Source organism: Epinephelus moara, chromosome 21 (assembly GCF_006386435.1).
Source record: "Epinephelus moara isolate mb chromosome 21, YSFRI_EMoa_1.0, whole genome shotgun sequence".
In the NCBI taxonomy this organism is placed as follows: Eukaryota; Metazoa; Chordata; class Actinopteri; order Perciformes; family Serranidae; genus Epinephelus; species Epinephelus moara.
The window spans coordinates 35396798-35420441 of NC_065526.1; the positions used below are offsets into that span (position 1 = coordinate 35396798).

The 23644-nt window shown below is 40.2% G+C and overlaps 1 protein-coding gene across 1 annotated transcript; it reads right to left on the reverse strand.

Annotated features, from left to right (window-relative positions):
• Positions 1-92: 92 nt before the first annotated feature.
• On the reverse strand, positions 93-19755 carry LOC126408846 (major facilitator superfamily domain-containing protein 12-like). Its single transcript, XM_050074573.1, has 11 exons — positions 18812-19755; positions 17686-17805; positions 12341-12551; positions 12125-12254; positions 10193-10432; positions 9849-9941; positions 9601-9693; positions 6802-6972; positions 6579-6673; positions 4399-4529; positions 93-4264 (listed from the first exon to the last, which is right to left on the reverse strand). The coding sequence occupies exons 1-11, from the start codon at positions 18957-18959 to the stop codon at positions 4221-4223; spliced, it is 1476 nt and encodes a 491-aa protein (XP_049930530.1). The 5' UTR covers positions 18960-19755; the 3' UTR covers positions 93-4220.
• Between the last annotated feature and the right edge of the window lie 3889 nt (positions 19756-23644).

Genomic DNA, 23644 nt, shown 5'->3' on the forward strand with positions numbered 1-23644 from the left:
CAATGTGACCATGCTGTTACGGGCTTCACTATACTCTGTAAAACTGAGTAAATGAGTAACCATTAAGAACTCAAATCAAACGCAGACACATTTCGAGTTGCACCTTATGAAACTTGTTTTAATGAGTGTCTCTTTATAAAACAACCCCGAACACATGTAGAATCACAGAAGTCTCTGAGGCAACAAAGACATAAAAAGGAAGTAAAAACATAAATATAAACAATCAGGATGAGAGATTATCACGCAAGTCACAGAGAGCTTTGGCACAGGGCTGGCTGGACATGACAAACACTCTACTCAACTGGAACTGAACACACATTTTCCCACAGCTCCCAGTCAAACACCAGTGCCTGTTTCAATCATTTATCAGTATACTTCCCTTATATTGGTATTCTTACATTATATGAATACACATAGCATTGATCCCTTTAAGTTATTTTATGTCAAATATATTTCTACTATTCAAGTTTCTTTTGATTACATAAAATTATTTATTTTGTTCCATTTGGTCCGTGATAGAGTTGCCCCAGTAATGGGTGCTAAAACCTGGAACTGAGTTAGCATTTTGGCACTGATGGTTCCCTCGTCTCATAGTTAATGGGCTTTTTGAATGAATTTGTGGTTGGATGATTGATATAAGGTGTGTAGTTCACACAAGCCTAAAAGACTTTGATGTCTTGCTCTACAACATAAAATAGGTCCATAAATGTCCCACTCGTAAATTTTTGAAAAAGACGGTTGCTAACAAGTGGCAAAATAAGATGACAGAAGTCATCATGCCTACATGGCTTTACGGCTTCATCGTGGTAGGGATGTTAAATCATGTGACAGTGGGGTAGTTTATTTATAGCTTAATGTTAGCTTTTTACTTCTGGTGATTGCATTTAATTTTTAATAATCATGAAAGTGGTGTTCATTTGTGAAGATTATCTTGCTGAACAAAACGTGTATCAGAAACATTTGTTTGCCAGAGTTTATTTTCTGCAATAATCCAAACTCCAATGGAAAAATCCCATAGACTTTGACAAGGGAACCAGTGCGATGCTAACTTCCAAGTTGGCCTACTGAAAAACATCATCCCTGGAGCACTTTATTGTGAAAAGAGAAAATACTGTACAAAGAAAAATGATTCAAATAGAAATATGATCATATCATAACGTGTTGTTCCATATGGCTCACATACAAGTTATGTGTATGATGTCAAATGAGTCAACAGGCAGTACAGTAATGCCTCCCTATCTGCTGAACTTAGGAAAAAGTTAACTTATTCTCAGGTAGGAATGGGACGATATCATAGAGTGTATAAAATAATGGACATAGCCACCGCAACGTCACATCCCCCATTGGTTTGTGGACCAGACTTTGGCATTTTGACTTGTAGTTTAGGAGCCAGAAGTGACCATATTTGACCAAGAGGGTGGCCCTTACCCTAATGCTAGCTGCTAGCATGATTTGCACAAAGCATTTACAGCTATGGTTAAGTGTAACAATGCTAATTTTTGCTAGAGAAAGACAGGCTCAAAAGCATTAAAACAAAACGTACTTATCAGAAAGACTGAATATCCGACTTATTGGAGGGGTTTTTTTTGTGTGTTTTTTTTAGCAAGACTTTTTTAGACAATCGAAACGTTACACTCAACATTCATGGACTGAAAACCCAATGAAATGGCGACGGCAACGCCTACGCCAATTACTCTGTGGATCTAGGGTTACGCCATGATTATGTTATCTCACCAATGTTGTCGCTGTGGCAGCGATTTGTCAACAGACAGCAACTGTAACAAAGTGGCCACGCCCTTAATTATGTATAGCTTTAATGCGTACTAACATTTAAACTGGTGAGTTATAAAAATTCACACACGGTACAGCAATGAATGTTGAAATTAGCTATAGAGACCAAAACTGTTTTTGGACCAGCCTGTAAACATGTTCATTTCTGCTGTAAAATTGGGCATTTTAGCATGAGTGTCTATGAGGATTGACTTGCTCTCGGAGCCAGCCTCAAGTGGACATTAAAGGAACTGCAGCTTTTGGTCAGCCCACGAGGTTGCTGCTTGGAGGATATACGAATTTATTGCGGATCGCATTAAAATCACAGTAAGTTGATCACGGTGAATTTCCATTATCGGGGAAAATAACGAACAGCAGCAGCCAGAGAGACTGCTGGGCAACCAACAATAAAAGAGACTCTGCAGAAACAAGCTGTGTACGCACCAACCTTAAAACAAACAAAAAAAACAAAACACAGATGATCCTTATCGAGCACATTTCATATTAAAATATATAATGCTGTTTCAAATAATTGAGAAGCTTGGCTTTTCAAGATAGTTTGTTTTTCACTTAAAAGGATGTTCACTAAAAGAAGAAGTGTGCCCTATCTGAAGTAATAAAAATGTATGTTTCTTAACAAAATGTAAGGTAAAGTGATTCCAGTATGTTTTAGTGCAATTTTAGAGTTTTAAGCATACTTTGATGATTTTCTGTAAAATATTGGCCAGCACAAACTTGACATGAAATATTCATATCGTCCCATACCTATTCTGAGGTTGCGTTTGCTGCTGCAGTAACATTCAAGTGACATTGTTGAACTTTTTGTTAAAGGCCTTAATTCTCGTCTTCATGACCGTCTGGATTTCTGACTCAGTTTTCATGTTTCCAGTGACAGTCTGTGTAAATGTAGTGGCTTTTCACTGTGTCCTACTTGTGGAGGAAATATAGTGTAATGATCTCTTAATTAACCACCCCATTTAGAATCTCAGGAATGATTTTGGAATGTAGTTATGTGTCACATCAGCAGCAAGTACTGACTGGATTTAAAATGCTCCCTGCTTCTTCTTTGGTGTTTCTGAGCTTAATCCCTTGAATACATCTCACACTATAGCTGGTTTTCCTCACCATCCTGTAGACTCTGATGTCCGTTTGTGCAGCCACAGGATAGCAGTTCCCTTCTGAAGTGATCCACTTAAGATGAGCTAAAGCCTGCAGTCAGGTGAGGTATCTGCCAGGAACAGGTCAGTCTGTTCCCAGTGTTTCCTCGTATTTCTCCGCAGACATGCTGTGGACACTGGATCTTGTTTTCCCATCATTTTCCAAAGTTGTGTATAATTGTTTACAAGCTGTAGCTGATGTCGTACCATGGAAAATCATGAAGCAAAATCAACCCGTAAAGCATCCAAAGCATGTTCCTGCTCACAGTTCTGTGGTCACAATACTGCAGTGTGTAAAGAATCTATACAATCAATGACCTATTATTCTTCATTCCACTCCCGCTATATCTGCGGGCCTGTATAGATGTTAGCTATCATGTAGCTGTTTTGTGTGTTGGTTGGGTTCTGTGATAGGATTCTACAACTGAATATGTGACAAAGAATGTGTAAAATACTGAAAATATTACGATTGGAATGAATGTGTATCAAAATATAGTGATGCATGGACCAACATTATGGATGAGAGCTGAAGACATGCTTCATTCATGCTCCATGCTCAGTCATCTGTTACCTACCTGCCTACCTGCTGATTAGTAACAGCCAATCATATTTATACAGCATGGTTATACTAATCTGGCCCTTCTTACTATCACTGCCGATAAATTCATACCAGCGCTGTTGACTTAACACAGTACTGTGTGTTCAGAATCAGACAGAACACTAAGTGAATTTTAGAGGCAACGCAATTGCATATTCAAAAAAAGGGTTAGATGCAATTTATAAGGAATTAGTCCAGGGTGGCACAAATTGACTCAACGACGCATCCCCACGAAAAAACGTGAAAATCCATCAATTAAGGTGGAGTCAGGACAGCTACTGCCTGTCGAATTATTCATGTCACTACAATAAAATTAACCTATAATAACCTGATTTTTGTAATTACCGTGCTGCAATATAAAAATTATTGAAAAACGGTTGGAAAACAAGATCTAGTTTTGAAAATGGCCAGAACTGTCAGTAAGGCATAAAATAAAAAATCTCCCTATCAGTTCCTCTGGTTTCCCTGCTCACTCCTGTAACTTGATCAGAAGTGCTAAATGTGCCACATAAAGTGCACCAGTCGAGCAGCCAGTCAGGGATCCCCCCCTGCTGCTCTTCCCTGAAAAACTAGAGATGAATCTTAAAAAGAAACAAAAGTGAAAGCACTTCCTGTCCAGCTGAGACTGGCCCAGGATTTGTGTTTCCTTGATGTACCCTGCGGTGTCAGTTGGCGGGAAGGTGGGGGAGGGATTGTTAGTTGACTCTGGCTGCATCATCAGAGATGACTGTCAGACCACCTAGACACACACACAGAGGAAGGTAGTAGTTGAGCTGTGAACCAGAACTAAAAAGTAAAGGAGGAGCTTTAATAAGTTAGGCTAAAAGCTATGCAGATATATACAGTACTACACATATACTTGTATATACTCACGTGGTCTGATCTGTATTGGCCAGATGAGGATGGAGCAGAGCGTTAAAGCTGCGACAACTGCCATGCCTCCTGTTACTATGACCATGACGTAGTGATAGAACCACACACAGGCAGGACAGCACACCACAGTACTGAGAGAGACAACAAAGTCATGTCACAGTCTGAGACAGAACCAGCAGATCACTGAAACTACTCCTTTAAACTCTCACTTCTCTTTTTCTGCTCTTTTCTTCTTACATTTCTGTGTTGAATCATATCCCATCTTAACATGCATATACTTTGGCTTTTTATTTTAATCATTCATTTGTAAAATTGTCCTTTTTTCATTATAGTATGAATTGTTGTATAGTAATTATTGTAGCATTAGTCTTGTAGCTTAAATGCTGTTCAACATGTGTCTGGCAATATTGTACTTCAAGGAACAGTTCATCCCCAAATCAAAGCTACATATTTTTCCTCTTACTTGTAGTGCTGTTTATCAGTCTAGATAGTTTTGGTGTGAGCTGCAGAGTGTTGGAGATATTGGCCGCAGAGATGTCTGCCTTCTCTCCCATATAATGGAACTAGATGGCACTCAGCTTGTGGTGCTCAGAATGCCAAACAACAACATCTCTTTCCAGAGATCACAACCCAGTTACTCAAGATAATCCAAAGACCTTGTTGTGAGCAGGTTCATGCAGGAACTATTTTCTTTCTATCAAACTACACCTGCCAAATCATCATGCTGAAGGAAGCGTGCATCAACTGGTAGGTCACCTAGCACCACTTGAGCTAGCTAACATAATGGAGTAGGGCATTGTTATTGTTTACATGTCACTCTCATGCATGCTTCCCTCTGTGTAGTGATTCGGGTGTAATTTGGTAGAAAGAAAATAGTTCCTACATGAAACTGCTCACAACAAAGTCAGTGGAATGTCTTGAGCAACCAGGTCATGATTTCTGGTGCTTCCGAGTGCCATCTAGTTCCATTAAATTGGAGAGAAGACAGATATCTCTGCAGCCAATATCTCTAACACTCGGCAACTCACACCTAAACTGTCTGGAATGATGAACAGTAAAACCGGTAAGAGGAAAAATATGCATTTTTGATTTTAGGGTGAACTGTCCCTTGAAAGGAGTACTCCACTGATTTAGTATTGCACTTCCATAAAAGTTGAGGGACTTGTTAGGGACAGATTAAAAAGGCATTGTAACAAAAAAAATAATCAAAGGGTGGCAGGGTGGTTAGCTTTGTTGCCTCACAGCAAGAGGGTTCCTGGTTTGGACCCAAGGTGGGGAGTTTGAACCCCAGGGTGGGGGGAGCCCTTTTGTGCAGTGTTTGCATGTTCTCCCCATGTCAGCGTGGGTTTTCTCCAGGTACTCCTGCTTCCTCCCACAGTCCAAAGACATACAGGTTAATTGGTGACCCTAAATTGTCCGTAGGTGTGAATGTGAGCGTGAATGTTTATCTGTCTCTATGTGTCATCCCTGTGATAGTCTGGCAAGTGGCAACCTGTCCAGGGTGTACCCTGCCTCTTGCCCAATGTCAGCTGGGATAGGCTACTTTTGTCCAACACTTTGGTTTACGACCAAATACCTGCAAAACTAATAACATTTCCCTCAGCCTCAATTGTACTTTGAGCTTACTGATAGTCAACAAATGTAGCACGCTAACAGATAAAACCAGACCCCCAGGAACACTGCTCAGCTTTGCAGCCATTTTTTCCCAGTGGCCACTTGCAGTATTGCAGTGAAAAAAATCCCCTGCAGCTCAAAAAAGCATTTTCCCCATAGGCCACCATTATAAAAGAGACGTCCGTAAAACTGTTGAAAGGACACCCTGAACTGTGAAAAAGGTCAATTATGACATGAATTTTTTTTATCCATGGAGGTTTTATGTTTGTTAAACTTTTCTGGAAAGCCGAGAAGAACTACTTAAAAATCTGTGACATCAACATCATTGCGGTCTTGTTACAGGCTGTGCAGAACTAATCAGGAGTAGTAAACTAGTATAAATCTTGATATATAAAATCAGTGGGGTGTCCCTTTAATAGTGATATGACAATAGAGAAAATTTGAGTTTGAATTATGTAGTAGTGGGTCATCACTTAACGCAAGAGGAGGTCCTGTAGTGTACATACATACATAATGTGTGTGTAACAGTAAACAATGAGTGAATTTGTGTGTGTGTTTGTACTAACTGGCAGGGATGCAGAGTCTGAATGATCATCACAGCCACTCCATTAGCCACTTTATCAGTGAAACTCATGGCTCCGTACACAAATGCTCCACTTTGCTGCAGAGATGGAGATACAGTTAGTGGATGGCATAATACTTAACACATCTCTCTGTCTCTGTCTGTCTGTCTGTCTGTCTGTCTGTCTGTCACTCACTCACTCACTCACTCACACACACAATTCTTACTGTCTGATTGCCGATGAGCTCAGCAGTCATGGAGAGCGATATGACCAGGATGGTGGCGGACCCCGCCCCCAGCAGCACAGCAGGCCCATACACCCACTGGCCCATCTTGTCATCCAATAGCACCCAGTAGGAGAAGGCCATGATCAGCAAGAGGCCTATGAAGTAGGTGAGCTGGACCAATCAGAAGAGAGACACACAGTGTTTGACAGGTGAGTCAGCATAAACTTCTGGCTTGAACACTTCCTCTTCCTATCAGCATAGATACAGAATCAGATCTCCTATTCAACTCACTAAAGTACTAAGATTCACTGACACTTTACAGAAGAATGTGATGAGGAAGTACTGAAACACTAGAGAACCAGTCAGGCAACTTTTTGGCTCAGCTTTTGTATTCAGAGCTCTCAACTCAATTCATATATCCATGATCATGTATTAGGCTATAGTTAGTGTTTGTGTTGTAGAGGACTGCATTATACTGAAAAGGGTTTCTAATATTTTGTACCCTGATGAATGTAAATGGAAAGGATTACACTATTAACAGTTTCTCCTGCCTTACCTTTTTCTAACTTTTTGCTCTTTTTTAACTTCCTTTATCAAAACCCCTGAAGACCTGATTTGAAATTTTAACTTTTTCTATGTAAGATTACATTTTCACGATTAAATAAGGAGCAATGACAAAAACCTACTTAGGTATTATTGATGTGAACACTCAAAAACTGAGTGACTGTGAGGACTCAGGACTGTATTGGTGTGATTTGATTTAATTAACGGGAGCGAACATAATGTGCCTGTCTGTTCTTAGGTTTTGAACCCCTGGCAAGTATCTGTAAATGAATAGAGAGAGGTGAGTGTCAGTGTTTAAGGAATAAAAGAACCGTGTTGATGAGACATTCTAGTTTCAAAAATTAGACTTTCATCTTCTTATTAGAGTCAGTCACTTAGCTACACTTCAGCCCTATTTTTTAGCCTATGTTTGTTTAAATATTTGCAGATCATCACCATAAAAAGCCATGCTGCATTAGCTGCAAGCATTTCCTGTTTGCATTGTAACCATGGATACAGATAGCAATCACTGGACTTCAGGGCTGAAGAAAAAAAATCTTTTATAGGACAGGTTCTTAGATTTTTTTCCTATGATTTCTAAGCGGATTTATGGACATTTTTTCTCAATGGACATCACAGATCCTGAGGTCACTGGAAAGGGTTGATTCCAGGAGTGTGTGTGAGACATCTACATGATATCTGTATAAGACTGAAAAAAAGGGTGTAATTTATTTATTTTTTTTACATCAGTTGGGGTCAAAGGTTTAAAGCTTTAACATGTAACATTTCCACATTAAAATGTCTAAAACCAGACCTATCTTATATATTTTGATGAGCTGTGTACTTACATTATCCCAAATGTTTCCCACAATGTTCAAACCCAGAGAAATCTGTAATTTCATTCAAGGTACAGTGTTTTTCATTTGGTTGCCTGTCACTAGCGTCATATCCCCTTACCCCTCTAGTTGCTCTAACTTCTGGGGAAACACAGGAAACACCAGATGGATCAGAGAGTAAAGAAGGACGTCACTGAGCCAATCTATTTTTTGCGTTCAAGCTAATGAGTTTGGGTTGTTTTGACCACAGATACCACGCCGGGCTATCACATGATTGAATTTTCCTCAGTGTTAGCTGCAGTGGCTGTATAGATGATCAGCTCATCCAATGCTAGTGGTAAGTCTGTGGAATATCTTTTGTAACCAGATGATTTCTATAGAGACATTGCTGTTGAGTTTTTCAAATGTATTTTTTTGGTGCTTTGAGCACCACAAGCTAAGTGCCATCTAGTTACATTATACTGGAGAGAAGGCAGACATCTCTATCGTTGATATCTCCAACACTCAGCGACTTGGCAGCGAAAAATATGTATTTCTCGGGCCATATTCACAAACATTCTGTGAATATTCTTGGGGAGCTCCTAACTTAGCCCAAAACTTTTTTGTAAGGAGTCCGAGCATGGGAGTGATTTAGGAAAGTTCTCAGAGCAGCTTTGAACAAGGACGGGACAGAAACTTTTACCTCAGTGAACAAGTGAGGTTGACCCCATTGCTAGGTATGATGCATTCTTTTAACAGATGTGATTGGTTGTCAGAGACATGCCCATTGTGATCCTGCAAGGTGTGGACACCCAGTGGAAGTGAAATGCACTACTGACTGTTAAAGTGCTCTCTTTGTTAGTGTGATCACTCTGTTGAAGGAAGGCTGGGACAGACCCAAGTCATCACTGCTGCACTCTGCACACTTTTTCCAGTTATTCAAAAATCTTAGTGTTGTAATCATTTTATTTCTGGCGTTATAGTGTTAGGTGAGACGTGTGTATCTCTAATGACGTCAACCAGCATTTCATTACCTCACTGTCATCCAGTGTTTGGAGGATATTTCTCCGACCTCTTTGTGTTTCCACCATTTTCTCCTCTGCTTAAGAGCCTCTTAAAAGTCCTTCTCCATGCTCCTAACAGTTTTTCACCTTTGGAGCTCTTTTAAGGTCTAAGATGCTCTGTGAATAACTTTTATCTTTACAAGGACCTAATCTTAACTTTAAGGGGAAATCCTAAGAAAATGTCACAATTCTAAGAATTTTTTTAGAGTTTCGTCACTCAGAGCAACTCTTACTTGCTCGTACTAGGACGCTTTGTGAATATGGCCCCTGATCTGAGGTGAGCTATTGCTTTAATGGTGAATGTAGCCTGATAATCAGACTACATTTTCATTTTGTTTCCATAGGAAAGGAATTATGTGTCTAGTGTGTGTACTTACACATTTTCCAATAAGCTTACTGACAGGCTTCATGATGAAGGAGGACAGGAAGCCACTCACGTACATCACTAATGGGATGGTTGCAATGAACTTCTATTGGAGGGAGAAAGAGAAATGGAATGAACAAACACTGAGGAATGAGTAGTCCTTTTAGCTTTGATACAGAATAACACTAATGGTGTGGTCACTATGAACTGATAATGCATATACACGTATGAAAAATATTAATTCTGGTGATCTTGTGTTACCTTGGGCAGCCCCAGAGTGTTGATGAGATACATTGAGATGTATGTCTGAGACAGATTGACCATTAACCTGGTTGACATGTAGAGTAAGGCCACCTACAGAGATACACAGTAACACACAGATCTGTCAGCCAGGTTTGCTGCAGGCAGTGAAAAACATTTGACCCCAGACAACATGTGGCAACTGTCAAGATGTTGAAAGCGGAAAAGCTGATTGCAAAAAAAAAAGCTTTTTCTGTGCCGATCTGTCAGTTCAGTAGGTTCAAGTGAAGTTCAGATCAGACTTCAGTGTGTTTGTTCTGATACTAAGAGAGTCACATCTGCTTTTACCTGTACAATCTTCCTACCTGGTAAAAAGAGGGCTGCTGCAGCCAACATTTCCACTGCAGAGGAGACGCGGAGGTTTTATGGCGAGGAAGCAGAGGCCTCCGCTCCCCCTCCTCCTCCTCTTCCTCCTCCATCCTCTCCCTACTCCTCCCCTCCTCTTCTCCAGCCTCTCCTCCTGCTCCAGCTCTCCTCTCTTTGATTCCCAGGTGGAAGAGGAGGGAGAAGAGAGCGCCAATGCCCAGCACAATCAGCGCCAGATTCTGTAATCAAACACAGCAAAGCACAAGTTAAGGTTTATTATAAACTGTTTTCAAACTATGTCAGACTTGCCTGGGTCATGCAGAGCCTACAAGTATAAATATATCACCTCAGTTTTAGCATGACTTTGGTCTTGGGACACTTTCTTGTCACGTCAGATTTTTTTAGTTAGTCAAATTTTTTATCTTTGGCTTTTTCATCATTGAAATTTGCTGTAATGGTTTTTAATCGTTTAATCTTGTTTTATCCTTTATATTTGGGATTTTATTTACTTTATAGCCTTTCTTTTTTACCCAAAAAGCAGTTCATGACTTTGTTTTTGACAGGTGCTATATAAATACAGGTATATTGATAATAATTATAATTATTATTATTATTAATGCTCTCACCCTACTGAAAATCACATTCAATTTCATGTTCTATTTTGCATCTTTAAGAAAATTGCCCTTTACAGACACTTCTAACACAATCAACAGCAGAATAAAATCATCACTAAGGCACTAGCTAAACAATATAAACTCCACAGCAGCTGCAGCCACAAACACATATTACAGCAAAGGAGAGACTGCACAGTTTTTATACACCACATAGCAGGCAGGCACACATAAAGTTGCTCGGCAGCACAGTGGCTGTTGACAATTTTATCTAGACAATGAGTTCAGAGTTTGTTGTCGACTGTCTGAATGTCACTCTGTGAGCCTTGCGCACAGCAAAGTCCCCCTCAATCTGCTCTACATTTAACCTCTCTGCTTGTTCATTCTTAAAGCATAACGTTAATATAACCAGCCTACTCAGCATCTCTGTCCTGCTATAACCAGTCTACTCAGCCTGTCTAGCAGATGCACATGAGCACTGTAGCATGTCAGCCTGACCCAGCATGTGCCTGCATCATGCAACATCGTAGGTGCGTTTGACTTGGGACACTGAGCGTGCTCACAGGGTGGAGCATTGTATGATTGTTTAAGTTGAATACAACCTTTTTTTTTGTAACTATATCAGCGTATAGTAATGCCAACCATAACCCACAAGGACATGATCCTTAATTTGATGGCATTTGTTGTACATTTGAACTGTTCACTAACTGCTAGCCACAGCTCAGGTGTGACCGCCATTCTGTATCCTGCCCACATCCTGACACTCGGCTGGTGAGTGTAAACATTTACAACATGCATCTCTACCTGAGTGTCAGCTGAGTGCAGACTGTCACCTCAGTCAAGCTCTGCCTTCCTGCAGCTACACACACCTGCAGCTGCGGATTTATTTCCTGTCTTTAGTTTCAATGTGCTGATAAATTACTTAATGGAGCAACAGTGTGTGGATCTTTCTTTGTTGCTTTCCTTGTTCCTCCTTTACTTCATTCACAACAGTTTTCATGACTGATTCCTGTGACTTTGCAACTTGAAACCGTTGCAACTTGAAAAGTAGCAAAGTACAATACTTGTGATAAAAAGTACTTAAGTACAAGTAAAATTACCAATTATAAAAATAAAAAAAAATACTCAAAAAGTAAATCCATATTTGTTACAGTAACGAGAGTAAACATAATTCATTATTTTCACCCCTGATTAGGGCCCTCAGTGTTCTGTTCAAAGGGCACTGGTATGCTAAATGGTACTGTTCACTGACAATGTCATGTGGTGATTTTCAGTGGCTCTGCCCACTCTTAAACACAGTTGATTAGAAGCCCTCCTCACCCTGAAGACGGGGATATCGACTGGTCCAAGTGCATCACTGAGCGGATCTTCGTCCCCTCCGGCCTGCACGTGGAACAGCAGGTAAGCTACTGCATACACTGTGATGTTGGCTATCACTGTGAACGCGTATCTGCACACACACAAACAGGGGAGGCTGTGTATTCAAGATCTGTAGATTATCTTGCTGTCTGTACTGTCTGTGTGAATAAAACGTACCGGTATGCAGTGAGTTCTACTTTAGCGTGCTCACAGGAGACCAGCTCTGGAATGAGAGACAGGTGGGAGATCTGGGTGGCGGCCCAGCCAAACTGAAAGATGATGATGAACGGGACGAAGTAGATCAAACTGGCCCACTGGGGGGTGAATGAGCTACAGCCCAGACACTGGTTGAAGATGAAAGCAAAGGATAGCACCACGCTCAGTGTACCTGGATAACACACACACACACACACAGAGGGCACAAACAATGACTTTCAGTATACTGTTAGTAAAAATACACCTATCATTCTGCATCAGTCTTATTCACACACATGAAAGTGATGAATTGAAGCCTGTGAGAAAAATTCACAACTTTTGCCCCAAAACAAATTTGGAACACACCAATGCTGGCAGGACACCTTCACCACTTGAGCATTTTGTCTTTATTTGACAGCACAGCGAAGGTTCCCCTGCTTGTGGAGCCAATAGCAGCCCCAAAACACCACTGGGATAACTTTGGCACCTAAATGTGTTATCCTCATTGAAGACCACCTTTCAAAAATGTGTTTTTCCTTATTGTTCCTTCACTTGGATTTTTAAGCTTCACTGTGCAGAATGATGTATGTGCAGAGTTTGTTCTCTCATTCATCTGCTAAGGAGGAAAACATTTCTTTGTGCTCACCATGGATTGTATAAAATAATGGACGTGGCCACTGTGACATCACCCATTGGTTTATTGATTCCAATTTTGAAGCCTTGATGTTGGCATTCTGGCCGTTAACATGTTGGATTTTTGGAACAAGAAGTGACCATATTTTGACAAGAGGGTAAAGTTAACTCTAACGCTAGCTACTAGCTTGGTTAGCACAAAGCATTTACAGCTATGATTAAAGGAACAGTGTGTAGGATTTAGTGGCATCTAACGGTGAGGACTGCAGTTTGCAACCAGCTAAAACTTCTCTCATGTGCCAAGCACGAAATCCCTGTTCGAAATCCCACTGTGTTCATTGTTCAGGAGGTTTTTCCCACAGGCTGAATCATCCACTGAAGTCTCTTCTTCCCCATACCAAACAGTTCTGGCAATTTAAACCAGTAAAAACACTGAATAAAGCAGTTTTATATTCAAAAAAATCTGAGTTCTTCCAACACTGCTCATCGTGGAGAGGGTACTAACTAACTATGGTGGCTGACAGGAAAATGTGAATGGCCCTATCTACAGCAAGTGTTTTGTTTGTCTATTCTGGGCTACTGTCGATCAACATGGTGGACTCCAGGGACGAGGACCCGCTCCCAATGTACATATAAATGCCCCATTCTAGCGTAATGAAAATCCAATGATTCATATTTTCAGGAGGTTATACACAAAAGAAAACACACTTATTATGTTATATTCGATTTCTGCTAATATATCGTCCTAAATCCTATAGCCTGGTTAGACTATGCTCATGATGTGAGCTCAACATTCTGTTTCGCTCTCCGTATCAGTCATGACTTTCCAGAAATTAAAATCCAGTTGGGGCCAATCAGGGATCTGCACCGTAGTTGATAATGTAAGCAGCCAATCAGGGACTGCATTGCAAAACAGTAATGGCGGCTCCCAAAGCAAAAAGCACTAACTCTAAAGTTAGTAGAGAAAACACATCAATAAGTGAAGTTATTGCAGAAATAGAGTCATTAACAACAATTACACATGAACAAGAGTATGCACTTGCAGTTTCTCAGATGAAAACAACATGTTTTCTCCATTCTTCTGGCTGGATTTGGCAAAAGCTTGATTTATCAGCTGGCTCCTTAGGTGATGATGATGTTTACCAGTGTTTTGTTTCACTGATTGGCTCAAGGAGTTTGTCTGTAAAGGCGAGTACCCACACCCATTGACAGTGGAGCAGCACCAAGTCCAGACTGATACAGAGAGTAAAACAGAATGTTGAGCTCACACCATTAGGATGGTCTTACCAGGCTATAAATCCTACACGCTGGACCTTTGTCTGAAATTATGCTAACTGTAATGCTAATTTTCACTAGCAAAAAACAGGCTTAAAACCATTAAAGAAAAATGTACTTACCAAAAAAACCTCAATATCCAGCTCCTCCTGAGAGGGCCTTTAAGTACAACCATACACTGAACAAGACTTTTTTAACTGTTACAGTTAACTTTCATAAACTGAAAACACATTGAAAAAGCAGCAGCTAGTGAATCTGCAGTTACGCCATGGATACGTTACCTAACCAACGTTAACACCATGGTTGGGACTTGTTGACAGACGGTACCTACCTGTCACTCAAAACAGCCACGCCCTTAATTATAATTAACTTTAGGCCTTAAAGACATGCAAATGGTGAGTTATGAAATTAACGCTGAGGAAAGCCAAGTGCTGAAACGCGTCCGTTTGTGATACTGCTGTGCGTTATTAAAAGACTGATATATATTATATTTGTGAGTGCTGACATTTGGATTTATTTAGTTTGTGAGTTTTGGGTCAGCACCCTGTGATTTTTCAAACGGTGAGTCGAGCACGTCAATTCTTTTGTTTTTGTGAGTTATGAAATCCACCCTCCGTACAGTTGTCATTAACAGGGAAATAGAGTTCAGCAGAAATTAGTCCTAAAACCTGGAAATGAGTTAGCATTTTATCACTCACATTTCCCTTGTCTCAAAGTCAATGGGTTTTTCTGATTGGGATTTTGGTTCGACACCTCTTATAAGGTCTGTGGTTCACACAAGCTTAAGAGACTTTCACGTTTTGTTCTACGACATAAAGTACGTTAGTAAATACCCCACTCATGAACTCTGAAACTGCTAAACCAGCACATGGCTAAATGAGACTACAAAACATCCAGACTCTGAGCCACACCGAACATGGCTTTATGGTCTTATTATGATGGCGGTGATAGGTCATGTGACCACAGTGTAGTTCACTTACAGCCTAAAATTTGCTTTTTAATTCTGGCAATTGCAATTAGGCTTCAATAATCATGAAAGTGGTGTTCATTTTTGAAGATTATCTTGCTGAACAAGTGAACAATACATATCAGTACCTTAAACATTTGTTTGCCACAGAGCTTATTCTTTGCAATAATCCAAAATCAAGTGGAAAAATCATATAGGCTTTTTGACGAGGGAGCCAGGGCAAAGCTAACTTCCATGTCAGCTTACAGAAAAATGTCATCCCTAAAGCACTCTATTAACTATAGAGACAAAAAACATTTTTTGTACCAGGTGATAAACATGTTTATTTCTGCTGTAAAGTTAGGCATTTTAACATGGGCGTCTTTGGGATTAACTCCTTCTTGGAACTAGCCTCAAGTGGCCATTATAAGAACAGCAGTTTTTGGCACTTTGTGTGTTGGCTTCATTTTCCAGCCCCAGCAGTTGCTGCTTGGTGCTCATCATCATATATCTCATACATCACTAGTTTGAAGCCAAGCATGGTCCAGTATAAAACTTAGATAAGTGTGATGTGGAAACTGGAAACCTCAAGGTCACATATACTGAGAACTGAATCTTTACATTAAAAGACGAGACATCTTGTTTTTCATAGAGCAGGACACACCTTTATAGCCTGGCTTTTATCTAGTGTGTTTTGATTTGTCCTTTGCTTTCACTGTTTCCTCTTCCTTCTGACTTTTATTCAGTATTATTGCATTATATTCCATTGTATTCCCTGTAATGCTATAAATATTAAGTTTGATTGAGTCTGAACATGTGCTTTTTAGAATATTTAACCAGGTGATTTAAGTAGAAAAAGCATTTTAGACATAACTTCTTCAAAGTAGAGCGTGTCTTACAACAGTGGTTCCTAACTGGCCCAGCCACAGGGACCAAATTTCTCCTAAATCATCGGTTCAAGGTCCACACAGTTTCATATATTCAGCATCATACTTGGGTTTGGCTATGTCGTCAAGTTAGTTTGCAGTCTTTGCCAAGTAGCTGTTGGTTAGTCACTCACTTTACAGCAGGAAATTGCAATTGTGCTGCAAATTCACTTTACTTCAAAATAAAGTGTGTTTTTTACAAACTTGACACATTCGAGTCACTTGCGGTGCATTCAGAATGGACTTGCGACCCACTTTTGGACTGCGACCCACCACTTGGGAACTACTGTCTTATAACATGTCTTGAGGGGATCTTCATTGGTTTTATGGTTTAGGTAGAATAAAAATGTAATTTTTTTTATGGTCTATCCATTGTATATATTTAGATCTACTTTCACGCGTCTCTATTTACATTCAACAATGTTTGGCTGTTATGTTACTCTTGCTAAGAAGACCGCTGTGAGGCAAAAGCTCTTGCCTAACCTAATATGACTTCGTAGACGATTCATGATGAGGCTTTCCTCGTGTACGTCGTGTGTGTGTCATGTGGATACTTGCAGTTGTCAAGTCATTCCTCTGTGATGGAAGAATAACCTCAGTATCAGTCTGTATCCCCCTCTGACCACTGTCATTAAAGAGTCTCGTAAAACACTCTGTCACTTAAATGGATCAATAAAACATGTGCTTGGGGTGCAGTATGAGAGCATAGTCCAAACACCAGTTTCATTAAAAGTTACATGTTTATGGCATCATGTACATAACAGCTGACTGTCAGAAACAAGGAGCCGCTTCAGGACGAGACAACATGGCTGCTTTCTTCCCAGTTAACCTTTTACCACCCAGGATACTAACACTATGTAGAGCAGGTAGTGACTCATAAGTTACATAAATGTAAGCATGTAGTATGTATCAGTTTCATTATGTATCAATTTATCAATTGTTTAGACTCTGCATTTTGCCCAATGTGGTCATTTCAAAAACAAAACACACTGACATAAATATGACAGTTGTCTCCCTTTCTTGAACCTGAAAATTACAGTACTAAACAGAGACCAAGTCATGACCAAGAACAGAGTTTTTCAGGACGGCGAATAGACCAAGACTTAAAGGGGTCAAGACCAAGGCAGGCCAAGACCCACACTGCATGATACACTTACTTGCCATGTACTGTATGTATGTGTGTTTGTTTAAGTGTACAATGAGAAATGTGGACATAAAATTATCAAAAGGCATTGGAGAGGTAAAGTTTATATGTGGGATTTTTACAAACACTAATGAACTCAAATCAACGTAACTCCTTTTTACACAGGCAATTTTGTGATATTCCCGTAGAGGTAGTTTTGACCAGTGTTAAACTAAAATCCCAAGTCATGACGTAGACAAAACTGAGTAAAAATGAGGTCGAGTCCAAGACGAGGCTGAGACCTCCAAAAAGTGGTCTTCAGACCAAGACCGATCTTGGGTACTATAACACTGCAGTGTAACTTGTAAAAGATAGCTGAATGTGGATTACAAATTCTGTCTGTCTGTGTATCTTTCAGACTTACCCACTAAATGCCATGTCTTCCTTTTGCCATAGTTGCCACAGCCAGGGGTTCGGTCAGACTCATAGCCAATGAGAGGCGTACAGATGCCATCAGCTATCTGCCCAACCAGCAGCAACACACCTGCACCACAAGGAGACAGCCACCATTGAGTAATTTACAATAATAATTAATATGTGACAACAGACCAAGAAGATAGATGCATGACGAGGGTAGACACTCACTGTACGAATTCAGTATATACTTTAAATTATATTTTTCATTAGTTTTTATTTTGTTGTTTTCAATGGAGTTTAGAGGTGGGGAAGGTAGGGTTGCACATTTTAGTTTTTATTTGTAAAAAATGTTAAGTTTTGGTTTTGTTTTCATTACTTTCAGTATTAGTTTTACGTTTTTGTATAATATGGGCAGGGGGGAGGGTGCACCTGTGCCTCCTCATGCCTGTTGTGTTGATACATTTCACCAAACAGAAAACTTTTGACTAAAGACATTTTCTGCTAATTTTCGCGATATTGTATTTCGTTTCATGATAATACACCGTTGTTTAGTTAGTTTTCATTTATTTCGTGACTCTATTTTCCATTTTTATGTCAGTTAACTAAAAATTTTTTGTTCTGCAACTAGTTTTAGTTTTTAATTTGATTCAAGTTAATTTTAATAACTTTCATGCAGTCTCCGTAAAAAAACCCCAACAAAAAAACATTTATAAGCCTTACAAAGATTTACGACAGGGTCATTGTGTGTGTGCCTGTACTGTGCAGATGTTTTCACAAATATACAACATGTGTATACTTGTATAAACAGACAGATACACAGACTGATTGATAGACAGACAGACAGACAGACAGACAGAAAGACAGAGAACAATCTCTCACACACACACACACACACACACACACACACACTTTTTTGACACTTGATACCTACGATTTCGTATAAATACTTTTTTTTATTAGTTTCTTTACTGAACCTAAACAAACTTGAATTACTTATACAGCAGATCTGCCAGTTGTAAAGTTTATTCACTGTCTTGTATTTATACTTTGGCAACACTTGTTAAATGTGCAAATAAAGCATGTTGAATTTAATTGAAATGAACTGAAATAGACAGACAAACAGACAGACTAACCTGCATATGTGTTGTTGAATCCCAGTACTGAGTGGTAGAACACCAGTAGGTATGTGAACCACATAGAGGCACACAGGTCGTTGAGAAAGTGTCCCACCGCATAGCAGAGCCTCCTGAGGGCTGGCAGAGACCTCTCTGTGTCCGACATTGTGGCTCGCGAGACACAAAACAGTTTAAAGGAAAGTGTCGGCACCACACGCCTCAATCAGCTCTCGACAGGGGTAAGATATAGTTGAATACACTACCGGTATAACTAGACGAACTTTTTCCACTCTGGGAGTAGCTGAACACAGCTGAATGACAACAGATCAGTTTTCGGTTCCCTTTTTAACATGTTACTGTCTTTTTATAAACTTATCATGAAGCGTTTCCACTCAGTAAGTTAAATGTTGCCCGCGTAGGAGGTAGGACAAAAAGAAATTCCCTCTTCATCTCGGTGTCAGATTCCCTGTAATCAGGTGACAGTGGAGAGATGTGTCAAAGCCAGGAGGAGCATCTGGGGATAAATGAAAACCGAAACAGAACCACAGCACAGGACAAAAAACGGGTTTCATCGCCGCATTTCTCCACTTCATCACATCACATTTGGACACCTAATTAGCTACTCTGAAACGTAAGCGAGGTGTTGTATCTCAGCTTTCTGTCAAGTCTAATTTAATTACTTTGCTGAGTCAAAATCCCATTAAAAAATTTACCCCATAATAAAACAGAAACCCCTCGAGTGCCTGTTCTTCTGCGCACATTTCTCCCTCCAGCAGCAGCGTGTAGAGTTTTAGATCCACCTCGGTACGGAAAACACCGAACCGCTGCCTCATTAACCTTTAGCTTGCTAGCAACAAGCGTACGACACATCTGGTGAGGAAAGCACATAACAGATGTAAACAGCTAAGCAGACCGGCGATGATGAGGTAAGCAAAAAAGCCAGAGGGATTGACCAATAAAGATCCTTCTTGCTCCTCTCAGCCAATTGCGAAAGCCTCGTGGGATCAACTTTGTCATGTGACGGCAGACTGACAGCCAAAGGTTGTGTATGTAACAGAGAGATATCCCAATTCACTTCCGCCGTTACGTAGTGGACAAAGGACGTTACATATTACAAGTTTATATGCATATATTTCTGTAAATTTGGCCACAGCTTTTTCATTAAATAATTTTCGAAATTGTGATTTCATATAGGCCTACAACAAAGCAGAGTTTAGTCATCCCAAAAAAGCACAGCACTTGCTATGTCCCCTATGTTACACAATGGTTTTGCCATTGTATAAATGTCAAAGCACAAGTTCACACCCATTTCCAGTTCCCATTAAGCAGTTTGACATCCAGTGCCTTGCTAAGGGGCACAAGTGTAAAGTTATTAGAAGGCTACCCTACAGGGCAGCAGCTGGAAATAGTGCTGAGATGCATGTAGACAGGGCATTCAATATGTATTTTTCAGCACTTGAAATAAGTACAATGCTTAAAGCAACCAGAAAAAAATGTAGGTAAGAAGATAAAATAACTGTACCTCAACACAGCCTTGTAGGTTTACTGGATTATTTAGATGACTGTGACAAAAGAGTCATGACAAGAAACAAGCCCCAGAAGTACACAGATATCTGGAATGACCTTGCAATTGTGTACTTCCACCAATCAGTCAAGTTGCAGTTTACATCCATGTCTGTCCAGACTCATATGTAGCCATGACAGTAAATTATGCTTCATATATAGACGTTGCTGCAAGAAGCTATAGATTCTAAAACATGGATGCTTCGCACACATCTTCCGCAACACAGACAATCTATACAATCAGCACAGTTTCAAGGTGGACACCCAAGATTAGTGTCACCAATTCAGTATCTGACCAAATGTCTCCCCTTCTGTTCCCGAGATATGACGTTAAATAATGGCCAGACAAAATTGTAATGTCACAGTGAAGTTGACCATTGACCTTTTGGATATAAAATGTCATCAGATCAAAAAAGTGACTTTTGACCTCAAAAATCTAAACAGTTCATCTCTGCATCCATGTGGATGTTTGTGCCAGATGTAATGAAATTCCCTTCAGGTATTCCTGAGATATCTCATTCACAGGAATAGGGAGGACCTGAGGTCACAGTAACCTTGACATTTGACCACCAAATGCTAATCATCTTTGAGTCCAAGGGGTTGTTTGTGCCAAATTTAAGGGATTTCTCTCAAGGCGTTCTTAACGATATTGCGCTCACAAGAATAGGACGGATGTGATCACAGAGGCCTTGACCTCTGACCTTTGACCACCAAATTCTAATCAGTTCATCCTTGAGTTCAAGGCGATGTTTCCACCAAATTTAAGGAAGAATCCCTCAAGGCATTCGTGAGATACCTCGTTGACAAGGGAGGACTGGACAGACAACCCGAAAACATACAGTAATGCCTCTGGCCACGACTGTTGAATGGGCATACAAAGGTTGAGGCATAAAAATCAAACTCATCTGGGAAGGTTGAGTCTGGATTATATTGTAGATATTTAGATATTTGCTACATTTGACACCATCTTTGTTGAGAAGGGCAACACCTCACTTTTTTTTCATTTTTTTTTCTTACTAATTGTTCATTACTTTTCTCTTCATAGATGCTTCCCTGAACTCTCAGCCACTTTCTAACTTCTCTTCATTATTATGCCAGTGATATTTGGTTACAGCATATCCAGTTCAATTGGGCATCAAATTTAGGACGTCCCAAATTTAATAAGAGGAAGTCTGAAACTGTCCATTAAATCTCTTTTCTATCCTGTGCTTGGGTATCTATATTAAATAAGAAATGCCACAATTTTTCCTGCAAATACATCAAAATTAGGTTTGTCTCCTACTGACCTGGCTGTTATTCACACTCATTAGTAACTCCTCTCACATGGTTTGCGACTCTTTTTTTCCTCTATATCAAAGCTCACATCTACCATTAACATCCAGTAGCTGCAAAATGTGGCTGCCAGAAACAAAGATCACAGAAAGAAACACTCAACTTTTGCTTGACCCTCCTTGCACTGATTGCCTCTTTATATTAATATTACACTGGTAATTTGGCAGTACATTAACACCTTTAATGTCTAAGTGGTCCAGAGTATAAAATAAGATTATCAGCACTGGATTTGGGGACATCTTAAAATATTTAAAAGCTCAAAATGTGAAGATATGGCCAGGAGCACCTGCATCTTCCACATCTCCTGATATTTTATCACACTTAACAAAACTTATTTACATTTATAAATCCTATAAAAGATATATAATGTTTTTGTAATTGCACTCCATAAAGGACATTTTTACAAACAACCCTCTTATTTGCAGCTTGTGTCGTTTTCAGCCCCACTAGCTGCAGGGCTGTAGATGACACTGTCAGTCAGTTGGTCCAGAATGAAACATCTGGACAACCACTGGATGAATGGATTCAATTTTTTTTAATTCCCTTTTCTGTCAGTTCAAGACATTAATGCCTTCTCGTAAGTTGATGTTTCATTATATATTTGATGAAGCACTCACTCTTAGCCATTTTGAAAAAGGGCTGATGTGTAATATTACTTAAAGCGACACCTCAGATTTTCAGTCAGTGTATTACCTGCAGTGGATGGCGGTCGGCACACCCCCAGTTTGGAGAAGCAGGCAGCTAGGCAATGTACTGCTGTCGATGGGGGCTGCAGCAAAACCACCATAAAAAAATCAGCATCAATTGAACTGTATGCCATATTTAGAATACTTACAGTGCTTCACTCACTCGCCTGGTGCAGCACCCGCTGCTCCTTCATGTCAAAAGGGGTCAGTTGAGGTGGTTCAGGCATCTGACCAGGATGCTTCCTGGACACCCCCCTTTAGAGGTGTTCTGGGCATGTCCAACTGGTAGGAGACCCTGAGGTAGACCTAAAACACGCTGGAGGGATTACATATCTCATCTGGCCTGGGAACGCCTCAGGGTCCCCCAGGAGGAGCTGGAAAGCATTGCTGGATAGAAGGACGTCTAGGGTGCTTTGATTGGCCTGCTGCCTCCACAACCCCACCTCGAAGCGAATGAAACTGGACGTATGGATCAGCACTGCGCATTGCCATCAGGCAGCCCTTTCTGATGGGGAACTGAAGCAGTTATCCATGTTGCCCTGAAAGGCAGACACCACTGACAAAAACAGCAATTTTACTTTGCAGAACACAGGAGCTGATGGTTTGCTGCAGCCTTGATTGTTTGGTTTGTTTGTGATATTGTGTGACTTTGGTGATTTACAGGCATAGTTAGGATTCACCAGAGTCACACAATAAAATAAACTAACTGATCGAGGCAGCAGTAAACCAGCAGCTCCTGTTTTCTGTGAGGTTAAAATTACTGTTTTTGTCAAAGCAGTTTGGTGGCTTTGAAGAGAGCGAAAGAACTGCTCCATTTCCCCATGTTGGAAGGGGTTGCCTGGTGATAATATAAAGCAGTGAAAATACTCTAAATGTAGTGTACACTTAAACTAATATTTTTTAAGGAGGCTAAAATGTGTTTTACTGCTGCCCCGTCCACAGCAGCACATAGCTTAGCTTGCTTGGTGGTATTACTGCCTGCTTTTCCAAACTGGGGGCATGCCAACTGACATCTACTGTACATAATATGGTGAATATGGTTAGGTACCTCATACAGCCCTACTTTGAACTATCCGAACTATCCATTTAAGCTCAACACACTTCAGCATACAAACACCGACCAAGGTACTGACACTTTCCCAACAGATCTGTACTCTATTTTATCCATTTTTTTTCTCAAGTGTGGCAGTTTGCACTTTATGTGGAAACCACAGTCAAATGATGGACTGACAAAACTGTTCTGATAAAGAATCATGCTTCAGTTCAGATT